General features: G+C 48.5%; 6 protein-coding genes across 8 annotated transcripts; 4 read left to right on the top strand and 2 right to left on the bottom strand.

Annotated features, from left to right (window-relative positions):
• Window positions 1-776: 776 nt before the first annotated feature.
• On the top strand, window positions 777-2271 carry TrAtP1_002805 (uncharacterized protein). The gene is made up of 3 exons (XM_014087486.2): window positions 777-1228; window positions 1297-1770; window positions 1835-2271. The coding sequence occupies exons 1-3, from the start codon at window positions 806-808 to the stop codon at window positions 2078-2080; spliced, it is 1143 nt and encodes a 380-aa protein (XP_013942961.1). The 5' UTR covers window positions 777-805; the 3' UTR covers window positions 2081-2271.
• Window positions 2272-4080: 1809 nt separating this feature from the next.
• Window positions 4081-5121, top strand: TrAtP1_002804 (uncharacterized protein; the record flags this gene model as incomplete). The annotated part of the gene is made up of 1 exon (XM_014087485.2): window positions 4081-5121. One exon carries the CDS (start codon window positions 4081-4083, stop codon window positions 5119-5121), a length of 1041 nt encoding a protein of 346 aa, XP_013942960.2.
• A 956-nt stretch (window positions 5122-6077) lies between these two features.
• Window positions 6078-6473, bottom strand: TrAtP1_002803 (uncharacterized protein; the record flags this gene model as incomplete). The annotated part of the gene is made up of 1 exon (XM_014087484.2): window positions 6078-6473. One exon carries the CDS (start codon window positions 6471-6473, stop codon window positions 6078-6080), a length of 396 nt encoding a protein of 131 aa, XP_013942959.2.
• A 1713-nt stretch (window positions 6474-8186) lies between these two features.
• TrAtP1_002802 (uncharacterized protein) lies at window positions 8187-11137 on the top strand. Of its 2 annotated transcripts, none has more exons than XM_066111625.1 (5): window positions 8187-8564; window positions 8648-8875; window positions 8952-9536; window positions 9598-10170; window positions 10229-11137. In XM_066111625.1, exons 1-4 carry the CDS (start codon window positions 8243-8245, stop codon window positions 10071-10073), a joined length of 1611 nt encoding a protein of 536 aa, XP_065967702.1. In that variant the 5' UTR covers window positions 8187-8242; the 3' UTR covers window positions 10074-10170; window positions 10229-11137. The 2 variants fall into 2 exon arrangements, with proteins under 2 accessions (XP_065967702.1, XP_065967703.1); XM_066111624.1 differs by having other exon boundaries at window positions 8187-8875; window positions 10229-10418; window positions 10494-11137.
• Window positions 11138-14022: 2885 nt separating this feature from the next.
• TrAtP1_002801 (uncharacterized protein) lies at window positions 14023-16840 on the bottom strand. Of its 2 annotated transcripts, XM_066111623.1 has the most exons (2): window positions 16521-16840; window positions 14023-16423 (listed from the first exon to the last, which is right to left on the bottom strand). In XM_066111623.1, exons 1-2 carry the CDS (start codon window positions 16612-16614, stop codon window positions 14709-14711), a joined length of 1809 nt encoding a protein of 602 aa, XP_065967700.1. In that variant the 5' UTR covers window positions 16615-16840; the 3' UTR covers window positions 14023-14708. The 2 variants fall into 2 exon arrangements, with proteins under 2 accessions (XP_065967700.1, XP_065967701.1); XM_066111622.1 differs by having other exon boundaries at window positions 14023-16840.
• An 84-nt stretch (window positions 16841-16924) lies between these two features.
• TrAtP1_002800 (uncharacterized protein) lies at window positions 16925-23402 on the top strand. The gene is made up of 4 exons (XM_066111621.1): window positions 16925-19236; window positions 19307-19578; window positions 19633-21437; window positions 21493-23402. Exons 1-4 carry the CDS (start codon window positions 18439-18441, stop codon window positions 23184-23186), a joined length of 4569 nt encoding a protein of 1522 aa, XP_065967699.1. The 5' UTR covers window positions 16925-18438; the 3' UTR covers window positions 23187-23402.
• Window positions 23403-25284: the final 1882 nt, after the last annotated feature.

The following is a 25284-nucleotide window of genomic DNA, read 5'->3' as shown; positions in this document are numbered from 1 at the left end:
GCTACATATCAATGTATACGTCCAATTCTCTATTCTTCGCATGAATACTACTAGCAGCTTGAACAAAGAGGCGTTCGCAGAAACTGCGAATCCAACAAACAAAGTAGAAAATATTTTCAGCGCCAGCTCATAGACCCCTGGTACTAGCAGCCCAGACACTACCTAGTTTTGACAAGCCTACGGAGCCATATCAGTAATACAACATCCAACTGCCTAGAGCTAACGTATGATACGGCCAGTGAAACGCTTTGTCCAGCAAAAAGTACGAGAGTTCGTAACGTCTAATTTGCTGCGATGGCGATGATCGAATGACTTGATTAACAAACTGCTCTTCAACGCATTAGCAAGATATCGATTATCTGTTTGCTGATTGTCAATACTTTTTTACCAAGAGTGGCATGTCTTTTATGAAGCTATAAAGCAGGGATAAGGCTGCTAACGCGAATAGGCCCGAACAAGATGCCGTTCTGCCGATTGCTATGAGCGCCAGACTATGGGGTCCCCAGAATCTCTTCGAGTCTTTCATAGAGCTAAATCTTGCTCTAGATCGAAAAGTCTGGGGGATAGAGATCGTGCTAGACGTTTGAATAGCACTTTGTAGCCAACTTCGTGATGGAATTAAACTAGCGGCGTCGTACTGAACTTGCACCTCGAAAGAGGTCGCCTCATCGTTTCCACTCTTGTGCATTTTACCCCAGCGTATACATGAGCATGCGGAGTATATAATGGCGGAAAAAGTCCTGAATCTTCATAGAAGTAGATATCCGTGCATTATTCTTTACTTGTTTCAATAAAACACCTCACAATGAGGCCAAATTCCATCGCTTTGACGTCTGTCGCGGCCCTGCTGTCTGGTGTAAGCGGTCTGGCCCATACAGCAACACGATCAGCATCCAATCCAAGCTGCTTCCCTTTTGGCGCCGAGGCAAAGCTCAATGCGAATCTACAGCCTCCCCGCGTTTCCAGAGAGGAGTGGTGGTGTCCGCAGTCCGACTTTTATGGCTTCCTCGGCTTCTCGTTTCCCTTCCAGTTCACCAATGAGGACTTTGAGGTTTCGAGTATTAGCTCGCACATGCAGCAGATGAAGCGCCAGTTTGGCACAACCATGATTCGCATGTATATCCCAGAAAGCTACACCACGCAGCTATGGGAAAATGTGCTAGAAGCCGCTATTCTCAACAACATGGGCGTTGTGGTTCAAGTAGCATTTCCCATTAGCGGCAATGATGTGCGTGTTTATTGCGCTCTTAACTAGTAGTTAACGCCGCATTTCCTGTTTACTGACTCAATCCGCAGCTCTCGTGGGAAAAGGTTCTCGAAACTACTCTGTTCGAAACCCTTGCGAATAGTAAGTATTCGAAAATTGCGCCGTATGTCATCTACGCCGCCGAATATCTCAACGAGCCAGTTGGAGACTGCGACATGTGCGCGCCTGGTAGCGCCGGCAACGCATCTGAGCCAGCCAGTATAAAGAACCTCACAATGGGAATGAGTGATTTCCGCAACGAAATGCACAAATTTGGCATCCCGGCAGGTATTAGCGAGGACTGGGACAGGCCCAGCTTGATGAGCGGTGCGCCTGGATCGGATGGGCTGGGCGTTGGACTGGGTCCAGTGGGCAAGGCGCTTGTGCCAGTTCTGGACTTTATTCACGCTCATGTCATGGCATATTATCACAATATTCAGGTTGACGACGCATGGTCATATACGGCAAACCAAGTTCTATGGTATAAGAAGTACCTTCCGCAGTTTCCGCTCATCATTTCCGAAGTAGGTACCTATATACTTTACTCGCCGACCATGACTTCAAAGACGCTAACGAGTATTGCAAAAGATGATGTGGGCAACAGGCTATAATGTCCTCCATGCTGGCGGCTATATAACCGGATTCGCTATTGCAGAAGTGAGCGTTGCGGATTACACCAAGTTCTGGAAGACGGTGGATGCAAATTGCGCCTTTCTGAAGGAGCATAACACGGCATATTTTATCCATGCATGGAGACAGGAGGGTACACTCAATATGCTTCAAAATGATGGAAGCGTTGTCATTCCAAATTGGAAGCCTAGGAAATGGTGTTAGACGGGTCGTCTTGGTAGATTGGGACGAGTAATCTAGCCCCCACCAGCCTGTGAAATAAACTTTGCTACTAACAGCATTGCTTGTCTACATGTAGCCACAATCAGCCAAAGACGATGGATCTAGCCGCATTTTCCTGTTTTATGCGGGTTGTAATAGTTGGCTTGCGCAAATTGCAGTTTTCTACACTTCAGGCGAGGTTCGAATTAGTAGTTCAGCTTTATCCAGTGTCTAGAGGCACTCTCTCGCTGCTAATACGAGATATCTCTACAAATTACTTTCCAAGCGGTTCTGCTAAATCTCGGTATTATAAACTTCGCGCACTGCTGGGACTACAGCCTCATAATCATGGATCATAACTCGAAAACGAGGAAACTTTGATACTAAACCATTATTCACAAAGAGCAGCTTGAATTTTTGCTTCGGCTCACGATTTATACATGGACACCTCATGATTATCTCATAAAGATTGTTCACTTTTGCTTCTACAAATATAAAGCACTTGGTATTGTAGAAGAGACGTATAAGTGGAATGCTATTAGCCTTTTCAAGCTCAAGCCACAGTCAATGTTGACCCAACAACGAAAAGCCTCATACAGTATTGCTAGCTCCAAGCCGCAGAATGATATAGTGAATCTACTTGTATGAAGAACATGGATCAATTTTTATTTCGTACGAGTTCCTCATGCAAAAGCATTCAAGGCCAAGTCAGTAGCAGAGCCCCTAGCGCAGATCATTTCAACAGATAATGAAGCCACATATAGAAAATATTTTGAATTTGGCTGCCACGTTTATTCCCAAAAGCCATCGACGCCACTGGCGCTTAATATCCACTAATAATTGCCTGATGTAGCGGGAAGGTTTTTCTAGTGGCTCGGCCCGAGGGATTCGCGAAGTTTGCACAGCAACTGCCAACCTCATGAGTTGGACCTGCCACGTAAACGATTAACTGTTTCTCGATAACTGTACTTGCGTTTCATAGAAAAGATGTCTCATGCTACAGGAGTACATGTTCCAGTCTATTATCCGTGCAAGTTTTACATCGGAAGAGTATTATTTGCCTGTTTTGGAGTAAAGCGTGTGAGATAACTGCGAAGACGTACACACAAAGATTTGCAACGAAGACGTGTATATATATTTTGGCGTAACCACTTTGAGGCATAAAAGGGATTCTATAGGTCACTAAGTCGCTTTAAGGCCTGAAAGGTCTGCAGATCTTTCAACATTGTAACGACAGGACCATGTACCAACTGCAATATCCTCCCGTTTGTGACCACTCACCGAATCCTGAGTCCAGTGGCTTTGGATATTTTACTTTGTCTTTCGACTAGCATTCGGAGTAAAGCTTGATTTCTCTCATTGCAAGCTAAGGAATATATCATTACGGTGGTAATACACACTCGATACATACTTAGCATATGGCGCCAAATGTAACCAAAAGTTTATCCCTTGTGCCTTCAGAGCAAGCCACTCAGTAGGAATAGAATGTAAGACCGCCCATGTAGTTTATCAAGCAGGTTTACGTCTTGGTCATTGTATTGCGTGTCCTTTCTCTGTGAAAAATCTTTTATGTGGCGTCCTACTGTCCAGAATAAAAGCTGCTGGAGGTTCACAAGAGATGCTCTTCCTCTTATTCTTTTATCCATCATCAGCTTTCGGTCTTCACCAGATACAGATTATATCCTTCGATACCAATCTGTTATACGTCTTTGACGACCATTCAGCTACGCCCACATCATCATCAACGAGTGCATTCGCATCACGACTGCCAGTTTCGGCTTCATATTAGCCTAGATATCCAGTATCTACCAGTATGTATTTCCACACTCTACGTGTGTTGTCTCTTTTCTTTAGTATAATCATCTTGCTTTCTATCATCTTTTGAATCTTTATATTGCTCTCATTGTTATTTGAATGTTTACTCTTGTGTCTATATCCTGTCCATACATTGTTGTCTAACCATATACTTAGTAACCAGAGTTACCCAGCTCAATATCGCCGCCATGTCCTCACCAGTCTCCACCCCTGACGCCGAGACCACGCCCGCCGAGTTCCTCCTCTTCGGCAACCTTCCTGCCGAGATTCGGCTTTCGATCTGGAAGAATGCTGCCCGAAGCGCTCGGCCGGGTGTACACATCTTCGGGGGCCATTGGATGGGCGAGGCAGATTCCGATAGCCCAATTGATCTTGCCCTCGTGCCGCCAAGGATCCAGGATGCGTCCGGTGTCACTTGGAACTGGGTTGGTGGCAATCCATCCACCTATAATCGAGATTTCGGTCTCTGGATGGCATCCTATGAGTCGCGCTCCTTTATGTTGCGCCATTACCAACACCTCGAGGACGCCATCACTGAAGAGAAAGACGCCGGTTCCTCCTTCAGTGGCCGGAGCCACTTGGTGGACTTGGGGGGAGACCATGTCTCCAGAGTCTTCCCCAACCAAGATCTCCTCTGCCTTCAGCCATTGGAGACTTCCCCTGGGTTTGGAGACTTGCCCTTTTTCCGCAACGACAGCCCCATCAAGGTCAAGAACCTCGCGCTGGAATACGACCCCGCGTGGATGAACGGCCTCGTACAGGCCCAAACCAATGGGGCTCGAGAGCGGGCTCGGGCAGACTTGTGGAGGGAAGACAGCCGTCGTGGAGTCTTTATTCGGTCCCTATGGGCCATGGCAGAGCGTACTGGGCCCGCCAACATGACGTTGTGGCTCGTCGACAGTTCCCTCCGGCAACGGGAAATGCCATCGAACGCCTATATGCCTGGCTCCGACGACAACGACGATACCGCCAAGGATCCCCAAAAGGCCGAACCAAAGCCTAGGGAGTTCCATTCACTGGACACACGTTGTGTCGAAGTCAAGGACTTGAGTGAGTGCAAGTACGACGCCCTCAAGCCCAGCACGGCGTTCCACTTCCTCCATGAGCTCCAGATAAATGTTGGCTTCAACGTTGGCTGGATGATCGACCGCCAAGCCGGCCAGAATCCGACGCCGATTCCAAACGGCCTGGAAGATCTGGTCAAGGTCTTGTGCATCGAGCCGAACTAGCTGTCTGGCGCGGCTGAGGGTTCGGAGGAGTTTTCGTCTTGCTGTCTCTCAATACGAAGGGCGATTTTACTTTTTTTTTCGGTTTCTATTTGATTGCTACGTGTATGGGAAAGGGGTCTAAATATTAGACTATGGTTGGTTATCTGTTTACTTTGGGCTGTACTTTGTACTTTTCTTCTTTTTGATACCCATTTTCTTCTCTTGGTTTCGTCTGTATTACAAGTTTTCTTGACGTCCATAATTCGAATGGCGTCTACCTTTTTGGGTTACCTGACCAAATAAGATCAGATTGTACTATTTGTGGTATTAGTTTGAGGATGAAAGAGCTGTTTGTCTACAATATTAACCAGTGTCTTTCACATTTTATTCCAAAGTGTCGTGACCAGTAGTAATCTTTAAGAGTGTAACAGGAGTGAATCAGCGTATGAGTCACTTCCGACTGTTGCTGAATGGAAAAGGGATAACAGATGCGACGATAGACATGTCTTTGCACCATTTCTGCATAGCAGGTGAAGAGCGCTCAAGATCAATCCAGCCTTGAGTAAAATTGAATGGGCTTGTGAAGTTGTCAAGGGAGAAACAGTCCCCCATAGCCTGCTGAATCCGACTGATGTCATGCTCTTTGCGAAAACTCGGGTTTGTAATTGCATCTTATAACAACATCCTGTTTTGATTAGTCGCTAAACAGTAAAACAGGTATTTCTTAGCTTTTGTAAGGGCTTATGCATGTAAAATTGTGCAATAATGTCGGTGAGCTTATCGTAACCAATGTGATTGCCTGGGTGGATGGCGTTGAAGATGTCTTTCTTGCACGCCATCGGAATGCATAACTGGTCCAGCGTTCCCGGTGTCCTTTTCCATGGGAGGCCTTCTTTCTATATGAATGGTAAGTCATCTCTGTTTTCTGGTGCTAGTTGATCGTTCCGGTTTAACGTCTCTGTTGGATTTTTCCAGATTTAATTGTCTCGGTAGCTGGCTCTAAGCCTTTGCTTCAACTCGGGGGACATGCTGAATAGACTTGCTGTGGGGGCAGGGGCGGTGTTTAGTTGGCCGTTGGGGAGGCTTATGCTTGCTGGCGGCTTTTGACGAGCAGTTGCCATGTTGGCGATGGCTATTTGTACCTTTGGTACTTGTATCCATTTTGGCGTGGCTTTGTGTGGTGTTGATTCCAGTTCTTCCACCTGGTCGACGTCTGTGACGGGATAGTAAAGTGTCCTTACCTTGATATCTTTGAGGAGATACTTCCATGCATTGAACAGAGTGAGCGCCTTTGTGTCCTTTGTCAGAGCAGTAGGCTCCGTCGTCAGGAGAGGGGAGCTTGCTAAAATGACAGAATAGCAACTGATGGCCATTGAAAAGTCTTAGTTATCAAGTCAACAAGTCACGAGACAGTACTTCTTACTTTAGTATATAAAATCTACGTGCTGCAAGTAGCCAGATTGGACTAGTGCTTCCTTGTTCAACAACTGGTATGTACAAGTAAACCTCGGGCGTCGTTGCTCCTTCAAGTTGGCACAACTCGGGATTCCAACCAGCTGGAACTATCGAGATACTAGTCTCTTTGTTTCGCACTAACCAACGAGTTGGACAGGCCTCAATTGCGTGCTTTCGTCATTATCCGCTGATTTGTGCATCGATTGCGATCTGCCGTCTGGAGCATCATCAGATTCCAAAATTCTAAATCGTTTGATAAACCGTCTAGCTTCCGAGCGGTTGCCGGTTCCTTCGGCCGCTAATACGCCCAATGCCGGGACCGTGAATCGTTGACCAGTAAAAGCCCAGGTTTTGAACGAACTACTAATACGACCAGTGCAATGTTTTGCGCGGATCACACCATTCTGGAGTTACAGCCACAAAGGGTCGTCCCTTACCGCCACTTAGTTTGTCTCTCAGCAGTTTATCGCCTCTATTATCCTCTTCTCTCTTTCTTTTTCTCTTCTTCTTTCTGCACTAGCATCGACCCATGTCAACTGGGTCGCACTGGATCTCAACCTCGAATAGGAAACGCGCACGTACCAAAGCAACACGAGCTAGAGCTGTCGTGGTACAGTAATCAATGAGTCTTAATAGGTGGCGGCATGCAGTCTACGGAATTATGTTTTGTGGGCAAGCAGCATGGCTTCGGCTGGGAACTTCCGCAGAGTCTAAAAATAGGCCTAAATCCTTCATCCGCTCCAGGGCCTCCTCCAGGTCTTGCGGCTGCTCTTCCACGATGCTTCTCGATTGAGCTCGATTGAGCTCGATAATAGTAATCGGCGGGCCCTTATTGGGCCTGCGGAGACTTGGTTCACCCGCCGGCGCGGGCCAACTTGGTGTACGCTGGCAATATATCGCGATGTCCAGCATCAGCATCGTCAGTATGGTAGCATTGAGCTTAGCACGCAGGGCAGGGCAGGGCAGGGTAGGTCAGAAAAGCTGCGATGCCAGTGTGCAGAGTACATGACTGGCTAGTCAAACTCGGAGGGTTGGAGGTTGCTTGGAGTAAGGTCGGAGGGTTGGAGGGTAGAAAAGGCCCAGGTAAGCCGCGATAATATGGGAGGGCCACGCTTGGCTATGAAAGAACCCTGTCCACTTGCCTGTTATGGAGACATGTCCGCCGTCCATTTGGAAAAGAAGGCCTTGTATGCTAGATTTCGGCACTTGGCGGAGACGGCGGAGTAAGAGAGGAGACCCAGGACGGTACTTACTCAGAGCCAAGACTGAGCCTGACGGGCCCCGGTAGTGTGGTTCAAGGCAGGGAGATCAGGTGAGATCGAGGGTCGCTTTGCGCTCCAGGGGGGGGCCTGAAGGGGCATGGTGTGCGTGCTCTCCAGTAGGTACAGTTGCAGAACTAGGTAATCTTACGGGTTTGCCTGGTTGTGGTGTCACATCGGGCTCTGTATCTGTACAAGCACTATACTGCCAGGCACGGAGTCCGCATGGAGCCCATGGGCCAGCTAGCAGGCCCCTTGTCGTGTGTAGCGAGCAACGAGCTGGCAAGGGAGCAGGCGGCGAGCAGATGGGCACACAAAAAAAGAGTATATAGAGTGGACAGGATCGACGCCAGGACACCGCTTCACTCACCGAACAACAGTCTTGGCCTCCTCATCCTTCAGACAACTCCTCCGGCTTTGACTTGACGATGCCTCTCAAGAACGTCCTGGCCATTGTTGGCGCTCTGCCACTCGCCTCCGCCGTGGGCTGCCCCGTCATCCACGGCAATGGCAACCACCCGGCTCGCTCTGTCATCTCCCACCCAGAGTCCATTCTGGAGCCCAGATACAGCCCTGATGGCCCCGACTTTGGCAGATGCTCGCGCAAGAGCACCGTGGCTGGTGGAGGCACGCGAAGCAGCCAGTGGTGGCCGTGCGAGCTGAACCTGGCTGTGCTGCGCCAGAACTCGGACAAGACCAACCCCTTTGGCGGCAGCTTTGACTACGGCGCGGCCTTTTCCAAGGTCGATGGTGCGTTTTGCTCCTCAGTCCAGCTGTGGAACCTGTGTCCTACCATCTCTCTCCGTGTACAAGCTGACATCTGCCGTTTGTAGTTGCTCAACTCAAGAAGGACATCACCGCCGTGCAGACCACCTCGCAAGACTGGTGGCCCGCCGACTTTGGCAACTATGGTCCCTTCTTCGTCCGTCTCGCGTGGCACAACGCCGGTACCTACCGCTCTGTCGACGGCCGTGGAGGAGCCGGCATGGGACAGCAGCGATTTGCTCCCCTCAACAGCTGGCCCGACAATGCCAACCTCGACAAGGCTCGCCGTCTGCTCTGTAAGTCACTCCGTGCTGTTTGACAGGCAGGGATCTGCATCAGTCATAGTGTGTCATTCTAACGCTGCATGTGCAGGGCCCATCAAGCAAAAGTATGGCAGCGCTCTCTCCTGGGCTGATCTGTTCGTCTTCGCCGGCAACACTGCCATGGAGAACATGGGCTTCCCCACGTACGGCTTTGGCTTTGGCCGTGAGGATACCTACCAGTCCGACGAGGGCATCTACTGGGGTGCCGAGCAGGACATGTTCCCCACTGATGGAAACAACGTTGTCCGATACAACGGCAGCACGGACTTCACCGCACGTGCGTCTGAGCTTGAGAGCCCTCTTGGAGCCGTCAGCATGGGTCTCATCTACGTTGACCCCCGCGGCCCCAACGGCACCCCTGACACCAAGGCCTCTGCTCTGGATATCCGCGAGACCTTTGGCCGAATGGGTATGGACGATGAGGAAACCGTCGCTCTGATTGCTGGTGGCCACGCCTTTGGCAAGACCCACGGTGCTGAGTCTGGCGATGATGTCGGCCCTGAGCCCAACGCCGCTCCTCTTGAGCAGCAGGGCCTTGGATGGAAGAACACCTTTGGCACAGGTAACGCTGATGACGCCTACACCAGTGGTCTTGAGGTTATCTGGTCTCGAACTCCCACCAAGTGGGCCAACGGTAAGTGCCCCTTGCATCTGTCATCAAGAAAAGTACAACATATGCTAACATTTCCCAACAGAGTTCCTGTTCTCTCTGCTCAACAACAACTTCACCCTCGTTCAGTCCCCTGGCGGTGCTCCTCAGTGGGAGGCCCTGGACGCCAATGCCTCCTACCCCGACCCTTTCATCAAGGGCAAGTTCCGCAAGCCCACTCTGCTGACCAGTGATCTTGCTCTCCGAGACGACCCCATCTACAACAACATCTCCAAGACGTTCCTCAACGACTTTGACTACTTCACTGAGAAGTTTGGTCTCGCCTGGTACAAGCTCCTCCACCGTGATATGGGCCCTATTTCTCGCTACCTTGGCCCTGATCTTCCCAAGGCGGCTCCCCCTGATCTGGCAGGATCCTCTCCCTTCTGCTTCCGGATACAGCACTCTCGCTGCCTCGGATATCTCGGCCATCAAGCAGCAGATTCTTGCAGCTCCCGGCCTCAACATCTCCAACCTCGTCACCACCGCTTGGGGATCCGCCTCGACCTTCCGTATCTCTGACAAGCGTGGTGGAGCCAACGGCGCTCGCATTGCTCTCCAGCCCCAGGCCTCATTCGCCGTCAACAACCCCACTCGTCTGCAGACTGTTCTCAAGGCTGTAAGTAAAGCCATCCATGTCGTTGATCGACGTTTTACTAATACTTCTCCCTCTTTAGCTCAAAGGAATCCAGTCCAAGTACGCCTCAAGCGGCAAGACGGTGTCTCTTGCTGATCTCATTGTTCTTGGTGGTAATGCCGCCATCGAGAGCGCTGCCAAGGCTGCTGGTGTCACTCTTACCGTGCCATTCACCGCTGGCCGTGTCGATGCTCTCCAGAACCAGACTGATGTTTCTACCTTTGCTTTCCGTGCGTCTACACCCATGCTCCTTTGTCTGCATTCGCTTATATAAGAACCATCATACTGACTTTATGATACTATAGTCGAGCCCCAGGCTGATGGCTTCCGCAACTACGGCCAAGGCACTACCCGATCTCTGACCGAGGAATTCCTCGTTGACAAGGCCGCCCTCCTGACTCTGAGCCCTCCTGAGCTGACCGTCCTCATTGGTGGTCTGCGTGCCCTCAATGCCAACTTCGACGGCTCCTCCACCGGCATCCTCACCTCTCGCCCCGGCCAGCTCACCAACGACTGGTTCGTCAACCTGTTGGGCTCATACTCCACCTGGTCCGTCGTCAACGGCACCAACGAGGAGCGCTTCCAGAGCGTCGACCCCAAGTCCGGCAAGGTCCAGTGGACTGCCAGCCGTGCTGATCTCATCTTCGGCTCACACCCTGAGCTGCGTGCCATCGCCGAGGTCTACGCCGGCTCCGACTCCGCCTCCAAGTTCACCACTGACTTTGTTGCTGCTTGGTCCAAGGTCATGGACCTTGACCGCTACGATGTCAAGGGACACCTGGGAGCTTTCTAAATGCGTAATGATTTCTAATTATTGTATATAAAGTACCAATGAGGTTGCATTAGTAGTCATACACTTTCTTAATGACTAGATTAACAAAGGCACAGCTGCCATGAAGACACAAGTCATAGATAGCTTCCGTTATTTTAATGACAATTATTTCAATTCATTTGCTCTCTGCTGCTGAGGCTTCTACTTACGAACAGGGCCATCGGAGACTCTGTACACCGCAATTGTATTTTCCTTTTTTGTCATAATTTTTTTCAGTCAACTTACAGAATGCAGAACGTTCCAAGTCTGACGTGCTCCCTCTCGATTGGTGAAAATAATCTGGCTTATAGGTTCAGCTGCTGATGAGTAAAGCTGAAAGACAGCTGCCTCTGCCGCATGCATTGAATCCATCCATTGAGAAGACAATGGCTCCCCATTCTCCCTGCATGAGGAATGTGATAGTGATAGTGCTCCATAAGCTGCTCCATTAGTTTTGCTCTGTGCAACACACTGTCTCAGACTAATGGGATCGCCGCATAATGGCGTCTTTTCAGGGGCTACGCTAGCTGGGTAGTTTGTTGTGTCGTGATGCTACTGGTAAACGACGGTTACTAAGAAAGCGCTCTCCGCCATTTTCATCTACCCCGATGGACCCGCCTTGGACGGGTGGCTTGAAATGCCGCCGTGCCGCTTCGTACGGGCGTTGCTTTTTACTTTCTTCCTCTCTCTCTTTTTTTGGGTGATTCCATCCTTCTTAGTAAAGAGACTGCTCCGTATGGCTCATCCAGGTTTCGCGCGATTTTGTCTTTTTTAACTGGGGCTCTTGACCAAAATCATACCCTCCTGGTCCCTGAAATTTATCAGGCTCCGAGGCGGCTGGAGTGGGTCAAGAGCACTCTATTTGTAATTCTCTGCCTTTTACAGCCTGAGACATCCTGCTGTAACCATACGTGATGTCAAAGCTCTATTTGCACACGTGGAATATGCAGTGCATATCGAGCCGCATGGCTATATGGCAAGTTTATAAGTACCCAAGTTTACAACAAATCTAGCCAGACAGGCTTAAAAGAAATAGAAAATCAACTCGCATTCTTAAGAATTGTTTCTCACTCCTTCGCCTATAATTGACTACTCCAGCCCAATCCAGATATGGTTCGGCCCGGTGCCGGCTCCCGAGATGCTGAACATGCATCGAATGGGAGCAACCACCAAGTACGGAGTACTCGGCACAACTCACCACTCGCACCCCAGCTAATTCGAATACTGTCAAAGTTTTAAGCTCAACGGCCGCAGACATAATATATTCTTAATTCCTTCTGTACCTGTACTAGGCTCCCTTGCAAGCTTTGGGGACAATCGGCTAGATGATGCTCCGATGGCAATGCAAGTAACACAGACTAAATGCTGACAGAATCCAAGACCGATTTACTCCCCACGGCCATGTACAAACAATATCGAGCATCTGTTATAGGCACTTCGCCCGAAGAATTTATATACTAACTGGACCTATTATGCGAGATGTGAATAATCATAGTAGCTTAAGTGGTAGGTCAGCTGGTGCTTTATTCTCCACGTGGAACTAGGATTGGTAACATCTTTGGTACATTACTATTTATAGAAACTGTACTGGCAGCATTTGACAACAGCAACTACAGTAAACAAAAGAGGCGGTTTGCCTATAATGAAGAGAAAATAAAAACTTGGTGATTATCTAGCAGTTTAAGCCGTTCGAAGCGTGCCTCTACTGAGCAACTCCTTATACTCAATATCAGCGGTATGAACTGCAGTAGTTCTCTAGCAAATGCTCATATTTGGCCTTGAATATCCTTGTGCGTTGTTCGTAAAGAAATAGCTTGGCTATCCCTGTGGCCACCCGGGCAAAAGTTCGGATCTCTCCTATCTTCACTGGTGGAAATTTGCTAGACGTCTTACTTGGGTCCTTGTACTTGTGTACTCGATATACCTAAAATTGGTAATAACAGTCACACTCTGGATCAAGGATGTCAAAATCGCTAGACTCTGAACAGAGTGCTGATATCCCGTGAGCTAGTACAGTAGTAGAGACAAAAGGACAAACACAGGGACTTGGGTCAGAACAAATTAGCATGCTACCCCAGGCCTATAAATCCGATTTATTAAAATACAATCCATGTTAACGTACGGACGGATCGTATACTCCGTAGCTAACCCTGAAACGGCCAAGCAACTGCAAAAGTTGATGAATAGTAAACTTGCTCACGAGACCCACCAACCATTCTCATTACAGGTAGTTGTATTTGCTTAAATGGGGACTATAAGCTTGGCTATCTCAACGAAATAGATATGTTGGTCCTACTTAAGGTCTTGAGTCACTTGATTTGGGATCCCTCGTCGAAGTAAGGCCGACGATGTCGATGATGGATTTTTTTACGACGGCGTGACTTTGATACATTCCCTTTGTTAGACCGATATATTAGACCATGATTGGATATGGATACGATTAACAAAGTTTTCGAGCTAATAGTATTCCGTTCAATCCCGCTGCTGAAATATCCTTCAACTTTGATTGTGTAGTTGTTGTGAAAGCGCCAAGGAATTTCATAGAATGGGGGGATTTGTCTGTGAAAACATATGTCAAGTACCTACTAGGATCTGACTTGCCACGATACTCTAAATAGAAGTCGAATTGCCCTATCTAGCATATTTTTAACAATAGTTTGCAAAGAAAACGTACATTCATGGCCTTTGCTGTGTTAACGTTGCATATCTTGGCTAATGATCCGACATTTTTGGCAGATAAATCTTTTGGTACACTCTCTGAACAATGAAATGACATATCATATAAAGTGATAAAGAGAGCATTGATCCAAGAACAATAAAAGAGCTCAGTACTATTGGCAAAAATGTAAAAGGCTCAAGGATCGCTAAACTGAATTTACTTCACGAAAGATCAGCCAGTCAGATCCTACACAGCGCTTTCTGTAGAATCTCAACTTGGAAACTAATGAGAACCGATATTTGCGTTCTGGCTACAGCTTTCTAGATAGATGCTCCTTTATTTGAACATGTTTATTCATTCTTGTGTGCCTTGCTTTCATCGTAGGGTATGCCCTTCTGGCTTAGGAATCTTCTCTGGTGAATGACGAATGGCTCAAAGCGAATTTTTGCACCTCATCCGCCAGTCGAAATCAGCGGATATTTCTCTAGTAGTATAGATGAAGATTGATTGGTTTCAACAATATGAGTAAATAAAATTGAATTAAGCTGTATTCGAAATGTTGTATAAATTGGTCAGTTTAGGAAAATAAGGCTATTCGCTTGGGTATGCGTATTAGTTGCTCTAACACCATCTTTGATCAATGAGAGCGATCAACGATTGTAAAGAAAATTCTGAAAAGAGTGTGTACATAATTGCGTAGTAGATTGGCTGATTGTGACAGTGTATGTTCATTAGATGGTAGCGTTTGACGGCATATAGTGAAGTAAATGCGGTGGTCGTTGATCGTGATGATGACTGCTATCGGGCAGTCGAACTTTAGGTATTGGGACTGTCGGATGGTAATCTGTACATATCTTGGCTTCATCCATCTATTTCTAAACCTGCATAGTCGTAAACGCTTTGTTACTTTATTTAACGACAGAGACATCTATGAACCGTTTTTATGCAGCTAGTCTCATCAATGGATTGCGATGTAGCTAGGAATATCATATGAGCTCTTGTTCCTTCTTCAAGAACTCATATCGAAGAGAGAAAATTACGGGGTAGCCTTTATATAATCTTTACCAGTGTCGTATTAGCTAACTGAGATTTGAAGACGCCGAACCAGTATTCTTTGGCATCCCGGAGTACCGTGGGAGGTTTCGATAGTTGGATCAACCCCAGCCGCTTCCATACGGTACAGGAATGTTGCTCATCATAGCCAATCTCGTTCAACAGAAGCAGTGTCAGTGAGCCTGAGTCAGGTCTTGCCGTGAGCATGAAACATTTTACGGGAGTTCCAGAAACAACGTGATCAGTTCCTGGCAGAGATGAGTCGTAATCTGCCCATACATTGCCCACTTGCCTGTGCATAATGTCGAGTTCATACAAGTCAAATGGTGCCTTTGAACCCTCTTTCACGGATGGCCTATATCGGATTGAAGTCGATATAAGATAGCCACGTAGCAAGAGGTGACCGCTTCTTAGCTCGCCAGTTGGATCCAACTGGTAGGGTGAGCACTTCACTTCTTCGAGCTCACATAAAGGAACCAAGCCGTTTCCTATATCGAGAAATTGCACGGGGCCAAGTGCCGAGGCCCAAGACCATGTTGGAGCTCTCCATGCTTTCGGACGTTGATGCCATTCGACATTCTCCGTCGAGCTGCTCGATATGGTTTCTTTATGCCATGCTAGGTCACACAGCAAAGATTTCGCCCACATTCCAGCAACATATTCCGATTTTGTGTATTGCTGGAAACTCTTCGCGATGCCTGACATTGCTGGGAAAATATCGCTCTCGAAAGTAAGATGAAGCCTTGTATAGTCTTCTACCAACATATGCCAGACCTTGATGAGTCTCGTTCCATCCAGCTGTTTCCAATAATATTGGTTATAAATACCTTTCGGTTGCAGCATCCGTTGCGCAGACATCGTAAGAGCTGTATTAGTAGCTCCATTGCCAGTCGAGGAAGAATATGTGCCAGTGCACTGGCAGGCCGAGTCCTCCAAGCATTCCCATGAGAGCTCTTGCGGCCCAAAATGGAGAACTCGCGAAGCTAGAAGACGTTCCTGGAATATCCACCCGCGATTTAAAGTCGGAAGGGGAGATTTCTTGACAAGCCTTTGGTCCATGTATCCAGGTAAATGTGTAAAAGACTTGCGAAAACATAGTGCAGATCCTTGACTTGAAGACGGAATAGGGATTACAATAGGATTCGACTCTCCATTAATGCCGCCGAAAAGCCCATCTTCCGAATTATGAGACTTGGATGCAGAGATTACGAGATATGCGTTTTGGTAGATTGACGCCATCTTGGCGGCTTCCATTCTCCAATCTTCTTTATCATCTTGTACAATGCAGAGACTGTCGATCCATAGCAACGATATCCCCAATTTGCGCACATAGGTGATGGAATCTCGAAAAACGGGCGGCAGCGAACTCCATGGGACCTCTTCTTTATGCGAATCAAGGTTGGCCATTACTGTTCTCGAAGGCCGTGATGCGCCCCAGCAGTGGCTTAAGCATGCATAATTTGGCACCGCAGTGTCTTCGGCATCGAGTTCTCTTAAACGAACGAGATCCCCATCTGTAGAACCCACGTCCAGGATTCTCCTCGGCAGAGTTACTGTCAAGTTGGAACATGTCCGATGGCATCCATGGTGGTTGCCGCATTGCCCGAGTTTCTCTGCTACCCATTGGAAACTAGCTTCAGAGTTTGTGGTTTGAGGCAGATCTAAAACTCCGACTGGCACATTTGGAAATAAAATTTCAAGCTCTGGGGTTTCTGACGCAACCAACGATTAGTACGGAGCAGAGCAAGTGAGCACCATCAAAGTCTACAAGATATCCGGCTCCTTGGCCTGAACAATGACATGTCTTACTGGATGGTGGGGGAGCAAAAACGGAAATCTCCATCTGGCGTTTAAAGAGGGTCAAGGTAAGACTCTGCCCTGATGCCGTCATATTCATGTCCATGCGGAGCCTTTCGACGGCATCTTGGATCTTCCCGTCCAGGGGCAAATCATCGCCAATGACGCCATCAATACCGGCACTCAAGACAGAGCACGAAAGGCATCCGGACTCTGCCCCTTGGCGTAGAGCACTGAGGCTTGTGATGGCTGCCGTAGGTCCGCGGAGCCTGTCCGGAGGATGATGGCATGCTGAGCAGGGCCGGGTTTCGGGTTCGGACTTGAGTTGGGAGTGCGACATTTGCCTTGTTTGTCAGCGGGACCCAAATCGTATAAATAGCTGGGCAACTGATATCATCAAGATCGGTAGCCCGGAAGCTCAAATCAGGAGAGTAGAGGGGCCTTCCCGAGCCCGATGCTTCGCCGCAATGAAATCCCCACTTAGTAACACATACGCATAGAAAGTCCGCTAAACGCCACACCGATCTCGAGATGCCGTTTGTCAGTTTGTATGGAACGAAGTGGATTGTTTCGATGTTCTTCTTATTCAACGTTGACGCTAAAACATTGAGAGATGACTCGGTTAACTTGTGCATGCAAGTGCAAACGTATAGCGATTCTTTACTGCCTTTCTACGATGGATTGCTGCGTTTTTGGTCAGGACCCTCACATACCCGCTCGTCTTCACTTTGAATTGAATTCTAGACACTGAAGTTTGAAAAAAGACTGGCCGTTGGCCACAATGGTGCCGTGGCGCGCGCTCGGCGAGTCGCGTCGCTGCTTGAAGATTCAGCACGAGACTTCAATCCTCACATGCACATACTTTCTTCTTTCTGTTTGCTCTGGCTGCGGAACTCGGCGGCTATGCTATGCTACTATGATCGACGGATGTCTCTACAACGGCCGTTTGCGTAAAGACAGCCAGCGCTAAGATTTAGGAGGCCCGCGCGGCAATGACGATGGGATGCATACGGAACTGCAATCACACAATACACGTATATACAGGTTCAAGTAGGGCAACGGGTGCTTGCAAGGGTCCGAACATCTGGCCTCTCGGGCGCATCCAATGCAGTAGTTTCAGCTCTCTCGGCGTGCGCGCTGGTTTCAAACTCTAGTTTGACGAGCCAATCCGCAACTTGGAGGCTCAACAGACTCAGCGCCGTCTGCCGCTATTCAGAAGCCACAGGCTCGCGCCGCTGCAAATCGCCTGAATTGAGGGTGTTGTGTCCCAGTGCACGAGAGTAGCTGAAATGAGCTGCTGGCCGCATGAGCCATCGCATATGAAAGCCGAGGCCTGTATAAGCGCAGTATCATCACCAGTCGCTAGAAGTAATTGACTTTGAGACTTGTCCGTATGCGATGCCAATTAACAGATGGACAATGCCTTACATAAAGCATACAATCAACTATCAAATTATCAAGGAGATAGCAGTAAAGCAGTTGGAATGCAGTGTCTCAAGCTGGACGGCGTATCGCCGGTAATGCCCCGCCGCCTGACGGACTTTGGCTACAGGGGCGGGATCTTCAAAGTCCGCCAACCCGACAACTTGCACTGCGTATTACGAAAGGCTTCTCTCATAGGGGCTCGCCATAGGGCAGTGTAGCAGCCCTTACTCGGGATCTACAGCTTGAGATGCGCACGGTGCAGAAGCTCGTTTGTTGGCTATGCAAGCCATTGGCCCCGTAAGGTTTTGACTTGCTGCCAAGCGCTGGCATGGCCAATACTCCGGGAGCCCGATTTCGGGTTACTGCAGACTTGCACCGGTTTAAGGTTATCAATGGCGTGTAAACTGGTTGCTACTTATACAGAGTTCATGTCTCATGCTGTTCAACGTCGTCACTCTCAGCTCCCTCAGTGAACTTGGTGGGGCCATTCAGTTAATCAATCAAAATGGCACACAACGAAGACGCCAAGGAGGCTGTGGATGGGAACTTGGAAAGGATCGAGACTCCTATTGACCATGACAATCGATATCTCAACACTTCAGAAAGCGATGACGAAGAAGGGGAGTCTTCAGCAAGGAGGAGTCCCCGCGAAACTCACTCGAGAGATTCCGACAATGACGCCAGCACCTTTCCCTCAGCCCTGAGTCGCTCTAATACATATGGTGGAGAGTCTATAATGGAACAGGATGACAGAACTGAACTCAAACGCATTGCTACTGCTCTATCTCGTCGCCAGTCTAATGTTGCTGCTCCCACTCGTCGTCAATCGGTTGGCCTCGGTGCCGTTGAAGAATACGATGCCACCCTCGACCCCGATCGCCGCGAATTTGATTTACCGAAATGGCTACAACACTTTATCCGAGAACTCAGTGAAAAGGGCCTTTCAGATCGACAAATCGGTGTCTCGTTTCGAAATCTCGATGTTTTTGGGTCTGGAGATGCAATTCAGCTCCAGCAGACGGTGGGAGATGTTCTGATGGCACCATTGAGGATCGGAGAGTTCTTCAGTTTTGGCAAAAAGGAGCCAAAGCATATTCTGAACAATTTCAATGGACTTGTCAAGAGCGGAGAGCTCCTAGTTGTTCTTGGACGACCTGGCTCTGGCTGCAGTACACTTCTCAAGTCTGTTTGTGGCGAGTTGCATGGCTTAAACCTTGGAGAAAGCTCAAACATTAGCTACAACGGCATCCCGCAGAAGCAGATGAAGAAGGAATTCAGGGGTGAGGCCATTTACAACCAAGAGGTATGCTCGACTTGGACGAATTTGCACAAGACACTTTGTTATGGATTGATGGCTAAATTCAAATGGATAGGTTGATAAACACTTTCCTCATCTTACCGTTGGCCAAACACTCGAATTTGCAGCTTCGGTTAGAACACCGTCTCATCGTGTTCATGACATGCCTCGAGCTGAATATTGTCGCTACATTGCCAAAGTCGTCATGGCCGTATTCGGACTCACGCACACGTACAATACCAAAGTCGGCGATGATTTCATCCGAGGAGTGTCTGGAGGCGAAAGAAAGCGTGTCAGTATTGCAGAGATGGTTTTGGCCGGCTCACCGTTTTCTTCTTGGGACAACAGGTATGTTCATCTACACGTGTACCAAACAATATATGTCTAATCAAGAATTGCTAGCACCCGCGGACTCGACTCGGCAACGGCATTCAAATTCGTTCAATCATTGCGGACATCTGCCGATCTCGGCAACCATGCTCACGCGGTTGCCATCTATCAAGCCAGCCAGGCCATCTACGACCTCTTTGATAAAGCCACGGTACTATACGAAGGTCGTCAGATCTACTTTGGACCAGCAAGCCAAGCAAAGGCATATTTCGAGAAACAGGGCTGGTACTGCCCCCCACGCCAGACAACTGGAGACTTCTTGACCTCGGTTACGAATCCCGTGGAGCGCCAGGCTCGCGAGGGATGGGAAATGAGAGTGCCTCGAACTCCAGAAGACTTTGAGCGACTTTGGCTGCAATCCCCCGAGTTCAAAGCCTTACAAGATGATCTCGATCAATACGAGGAGGAATTCGGCGGCGAGCGCCAGGGAGAGACTCTTGCGCACTTCCGACAGCAGAAAAACTTCAGACAGGCCAAGAGAATGCGGCCCAAGTCGCCTTACATCATCAGCATTCCGATGCAAATCAGATTCAACACCAAGCGTGCATATCAGCGCATATGGAACAACTGGTCTGCCACCATGGCGTCTACCGTGGTCCAAATCGTCATGGCTCTCATCATTGGTTCTATATTCTTCGACACCCCCGCCAACACGGACGGTTTCTTTGCCAAAGGTTCAGTTTTGTTCATCGCCATTTTGCTAAACGCCTTGACGGCGATTTCCGAAATCAACAGCTTGTATGCGCAACGGCCTATTGTCGAGAAACATGCTTCGTATGCCTTCTATCATCCAGCTACCGAAGCAGCTGCGGGTATCGCTGCCGATATTCCCATCAAGTTCATCACTGCTACCGTCTTTAACATTATCCTCTATTTTATGGCCGGACTGAGAAGGGAACCATCGCAGTTTTTCATCTACTATCTCATTGGTTACATCTCAATCTTTGTCATGAGCGCGATTTTCAGAACAATGGCTGCAATCACCAAAACTGTCTCTCAGGCCATGTCACTTGCAGGAATCCTGGTTCTCGCTCTCGTCATTTACACCGGTTTCACCATCACAGTGCCCTCGATGCATCCCTGGTTTAGTTGGATTCGATGGATCAATCCAATCTACTACGCCTTTGAAATCCTCGTCGCCAACGAATTCCACGGCCAGGACTTTCCCTGCGGCGCCAGCTTCGTTCCCCCATACAGCCCTCAGGTCGGCGATTCTTGGATTTGCCCCGTAGCCGGTGCTGTCGCAGGCAGCGCGACCGTGAGCGGAGATGCCTTCATTGCGACAAACTACGAGTACTATTATTCCCATGTGTGGCGAAACTTTGGTATTCTGCTGGGCTTCCTGTTCTTCTTCATGGCCGTATACTTTACCGCTACGGAGCTGAACTCTTCAACGTCGAGCACCGCCGAAGCTCTTGTTTTCCGACGCGGTCACGTTCCTGCACATCTTTTGAAGGGAAATACCGGCCCTGCTAGGACTGATGTTGTGGTTGATGAAAAAGGCGGACATGGAAACGATACTGCCGACTCCAATGTTGGCGGATTAGAGCCGCAGCGGGACATTTTCACATGGAGGAACGTTGTTTACGACATCAAGATCAAAGGCGAGGACCGCAGGCTTCTGGATAATGTATCTGGCTGGGTCAAGCCAGGCACTTTGACTGCACTAATGGGAGTCTCGGGTGCTGGTAAGACGACTCTTCTCGATGTGCTCGCGCAACGAACGACGATGGGTGTCATTACCGGCGATATGCTTGTAAATGGCAGGCCGCGCGATCCCAGCTTCCAAAGGAAAACAGGTTATGTCCAACAACAAGGTAAGCCTCAAGATGAGCCGGAGTTCTCCATGACAATTACTAACTACAGGGCCAGATTTACATCTCGAAACCGCCACAGTCCGTGAGAGCTTGCGATTCAGTGCCATGCTACGCCAGCCCAAATCCGTCAGCAAGGAAGAGAAATATGCATTCGTCGAAGAAGTCATCAAGATGCTCAACATGGAAGAATTCGCAAACGCGGTCGTCGGTGTCCCAGGCGAAGGCCTCAATGTCGAACAGCGAAAACTGCTCACCATCGGAGTCGAGCTCGCCGCCAAGCCAAAGCTACTCCTCTTTCTCGACGAGCCAACCAGCGGTCTCGATTCCCAGAGTTCATGGGCCATTTGCTCGTTTCTCCGCAAGTTGGCTGATTCTGGTCAGGCAATTCTCTGCACCGTTCATCAGCCCAGCGCTATTCTCTTCCAAACCTTTGATCGTCTACTTTTCTTGGCCAAGGGCGGAAAGACTGTTTACTTTGGGGATATTGGTCAGAATTCGCGTACCCTGCTGGATTACTTTGAGGCAAACGGAGCTCGCAAGTGTGGCGATGAAGAGAATCCCGCCGAGTACATGCTTGAGATTGTAAACAAAGGAATGAATGACAAAGGAGAAGAATGGCCCTCGGTATGGAAAGCTGGTTCAGAGTTTGAAAAGGTTCAGGCTGAGCTTGATCGCATTCACGAAGAGAAATTGGCCGAGGGCTCCGGTGCAGAAGATGCGGCGGGCCAGTCAGAGTTTGCCACAACCTTTGGAATCCAGCTCTGGGAGGTGACTTTCCGAATCTTTCAGCAATATTGGCGCATGCCTACTTATATCTTTGCCAAATTCTTGCTCGGAACCGCCGCTGGTTTGTTTATTGGCTTTTCGTTCTTCGATGCGAATTCGTCATTAGCAGGAATGCAGAATGTCATCTTTTCCGTCTTCATGGTCACGACTATATTTTCCACCATCGTTCAGCAGATTCAACCTCTCTTTGTTACTCAAAGATCACTATACGAGGTCCGTGAGCGTCCAAGCAAGGCTTACTCATGGAAAGCCTTTATACTTGCAAACGTGTTCGTTGAGATTCCTTATCAGATCATCATGGGTATTCTCGTATTCGCGTGTTTCTACTACCCTGTTGTTGGCGTCCAGAGCTCCATCCGTCAGATCCTGGTTCTATTATACATCATCCAGCTCTTCATCTTTGCGAGCTCATTCGCGCATATGATCATCGTGGCTATGCCCGATGCGCAGACAGCCGCCAGTCTCGTGACGTTCCTGGTGTTGATGAGCACCATGTTCAACGGTGTTTTGCAGGTACCATCTGCACTACCAGGATTCTGGCTATTCATGTGGCGCGTCTCCGTCTTTACTTACTGGGTAGCGGGTATAGTTGGGACAGAGCTCCACGGACGATCAATTGTTTGCTCGGAAACCGAATTATCTATATTCAGCCCTCCATCAGGCCAAACTTGCGGCGAATATCTGGCGCCATTCCTCCAGCAGGCACCAGGACAGCTCCAAAACCCATCGGCCACAGACCAGTGCCACTACTGCCAGCTCAGCAATGCGGACCAGTTCCTGGCTAGCTCAGAGATTTTCTGGACTGATAGATGGCGCAACTACGGCATCGTTTGGGCGTACATTGCATTCAATATCATGACGGCGATTACCCTGTATTACCTGTTCCGAGTCAAGAAATGGAATTCCGCCAGCATCAAGTTTAGTCTTCCGTGGGGGAAGAAGGCGGGAAAAAAGACAAACTAACAAAACTACCAAGAAAATGTCTCATAGTCATGCTCAATGCTAGCATTGGTCATCTTTGCGTATTTGCTCTAGCGGCCAAGATAGGCATCAATATTTTCGTTCTTTAATTACCCTGGATCTCGAGCGGCGGTAGTGCTGACTTGAAGAGCTTGGGTACATACTATTTATCATTATATATAGATTTTTCATTTGTATTAATAGATTAGTTTAAATATTAATATTGCATATTCACAAATAGTGCTCGTAGTCTTTTCTCTACTACCCACAACGCCTTTTTTGCGGGCTTGATACCGACGAATTGCTTGCCTGGCTTTTTGCGCAGACATTTGTGAAATTCATGAATTTCTTTAGTTTTGCTACAAATATCAGTGCCATTTGCTATCAAGGAGCTTACTCGATGATCTTGCATAAATATTGCTTGTAAGCCCAGAGAAGTAACGATTTATGAACTAAAATAAGCAGTGAGTCTTTGCAGAGAACTCTCATGGATACTAGAAGTCCAAGAAGACCAGACATGGAAATTATTATGATAAAGTTTACCACTAGATAAGAAAACATACTACGTCCATAACATGCAGACGGATCTCTTGAAATAGCCATGTACTTGTTCTTATGACTAAATAGATTGGCTGAAGACGCCTTCCCGTCTCTTGGTCGAGAATCATACCGTGTACTCACACGCCATAATGCAGCACTTTGATATAGCAGCTATTGCCTGCAGCAGATGTTACAGCTAGATGCGAATGAAACACCGTAAGATAGATTTCGAAACATGTAGCAATAAAAATTACAGAAACTCATCAATTCAGCTCATTGGGCGGTTTGACAAACGTCACACTTCTTTTGGTGTGGCTAGCTGCCTCATATGGATGGGTTGCAACCAGACAAAATATCCCAACGCGTTGGGCAACAAAAAGTCCGGGGGCTCGCTCCTATCGGAGATTTGACCCCAGCCCAGACGCGCCTTTAGAACAAATATCCCGTCTTCGGAAATATTGTCAGCCAAGAACATGAAAAGGGAAAAAATACCTACATGTGCAGCGGGGAAAATTGCCGAATGATACGTCGGGCGTTAGACTCGCCAAGTAAGTACTATAGACATGGAGCTGAAAGTAGTGCAGGATAGGGGGGGAGGCGAGCCAGCAAGAGGCCCAGGCTCAGCAATAGTCACAGAGGCTGAGTGAGCATGCAAGGAATAGCAGTGATAGTGAAGCGATTATTGCCTTGGTTCTTCTTCTCAGCTCTTGGCTGGCTCTGCCGGCGCGAAAATATCCATTCTTGACATAGGAGCGCTGCTTAGAGCGAGCCGGATGAACAACTAGTGTCTGGCCGGTGACCTGTCAAGACAAGGTGCGGACTAGCTCTCCAGGCAGAGAAGTTGCCGGTGATGCTAAGAAGCAAGGCATCGTCAATTTGGCTAATTGCGTTTGACAGTTGAGTACTGCGGCACCATGAATCGTAGGGGTACATCGCTACAGTGTCATTCTGCTCACGTTTATGCACTGTACAGTTACCGGCTTGTCAAGATTATTAAATCAGACTTTCATGAGAGGAGTATCCTGGTTGAAGTGGGATACATGCAGCAATGGCTCCCTAATATTGTTGTTGACTCTTCAAGGAGGTGGTGGGCATGCTTTGACGAGGGAGAAGAGAGGTTTCAAATATGCTGCCACTTGTCTCTGAAATTGCACGTGGGCGAGTTCTGGCTGCATGCAAGGTCCCTTCGTGTTGATGGTTACAAGTACACAGATGCTTACAAGGGTCTCAGCAGCAGGATAGGCGCTATCCCATGAGAGTAGGTGCTATTACGGAATACTTGCCGAGAACTTGATCCAAGAGCGAGCCCTGAGTTTCATACCTGCGATACGTAGATGAAGTAAACATGCAGAAGGAAACTGAGAAGGAGGACGGCTCTGGGCCTGATCCAGCGCAGGCAACGAGTCATCACATACTATCAAGAAACCCCCATGCCGACGCCGTTACATTTCAGCAGGTCTAGGCCTTCGTTTGCCTGCTACAGCAGCTAGCCTTTGCAATAGCAAGCCTGTGTAAATGAGGTGTGGTATAAGCTGCAGGAACACCACTAGTACGACTACTT

This window comes from Trichoderma atroviride, chromosome 2 (assembly GCF_020647795.1).
Source record: "Trichoderma atroviride chromosome 2, complete sequence".
Classification (NCBI taxonomy): Eukaryota; Fungi; Ascomycota; class Sordariomycetes; order Hypocreales; family Hypocreaceae; genus Trichoderma; species Trichoderma atroviride.
This window is presented reverse-complemented; position numbering and strand designations above follow the sequence as displayed.

What these genes read in the sequence shown, in the direction of transcription:
- TrAtP1_002801 (XM_066111623.1), bottom strand. Translation starts at nt 16,614, where the DNA reads ATGGACATGAATATGACGGCATCAGGGCAGAGTCTTACCTTGACCCTC. An exon ending in TTTTGCTCCCCCACCATCCA is followed by an intron (nt 16,424 to 16,520) that starts GTAAGACATGTC and finishes TGGTTGCGTCAG; the next exon opens with AAACCCCAGAGCTTGAAATT.
- TrAtP1_002805 (XM_014087486.2), top strand. Translation starts at nt 806, where the DNA reads ATGAGGCCAAATTCCATCGCTTTGACGTCTGTCGCGGCCCTGCTGTCT. An exon ending in TTCCCATTAGCGGCAATGAT is followed by an intron (nt 1,229 to 1,296) that starts GTGCGTGTTTAT and finishes CTCAATCCGCAG; the next exon opens with CTCTCGTGGGAAAAGGTTCT. An exon ending in TTCCGCTCATCATTTCCGAA is followed by an intron (nt 1,771 to 1,834) that starts GTAGGTACCTAT and finishes GTATTGCAAAAG; the next exon opens with ATGATGTGGGCAACAGGCTA.
- TrAtP1_002800 (XM_066111621.1), top strand. Translation starts at nt 18,439, where the DNA reads ATGGCACACAACGAAGACGCCAAGGAGGCTGTGGATGGGAACTTGGAA. An exon ending in TTTTCTTCTTGGGACAACAG is followed by an intron (nt 19,579 to 19,632) that starts GTATGTTCATCT and finishes AAGAATTGCTAG; the next exon opens with CACCCGCGGACTCGACTCGG. An exon ending in AGGTTATGTCCAACAACAAG is followed by an intron (nt 21,438 to 21,492) that starts GTAAGCCTCAAG and finishes CTACAGGGCCAG; the next exon opens with ATTTACATCTCGAAACCGCC.
- TrAtP1_002802 (XM_066111625.1), top strand. Translation starts at nt 8,243, where the DNA reads ATGCCTCTCAAGAACGTCCTGGCCATTGTTGGCGCTCTGCCACTCGCC. An exon ending in GGCCTTTTCCAAGGTCGATG is followed by an intron (nt 8,565 to 8,647) that starts GTGCGTTTTGCT and finishes TGCCGTTTGTAG; the next exon opens with TTGCTCAACTCAAGAAGGAC. An exon ending in TCCCACCAAGTGGGCCAACG is followed by an intron (nt 9,537 to 9,597) that starts GTAAGTGCCCCT and finishes ATTTCCCAACAG; the next exon opens with AGTTCCTGTTCTCTCTGCTC.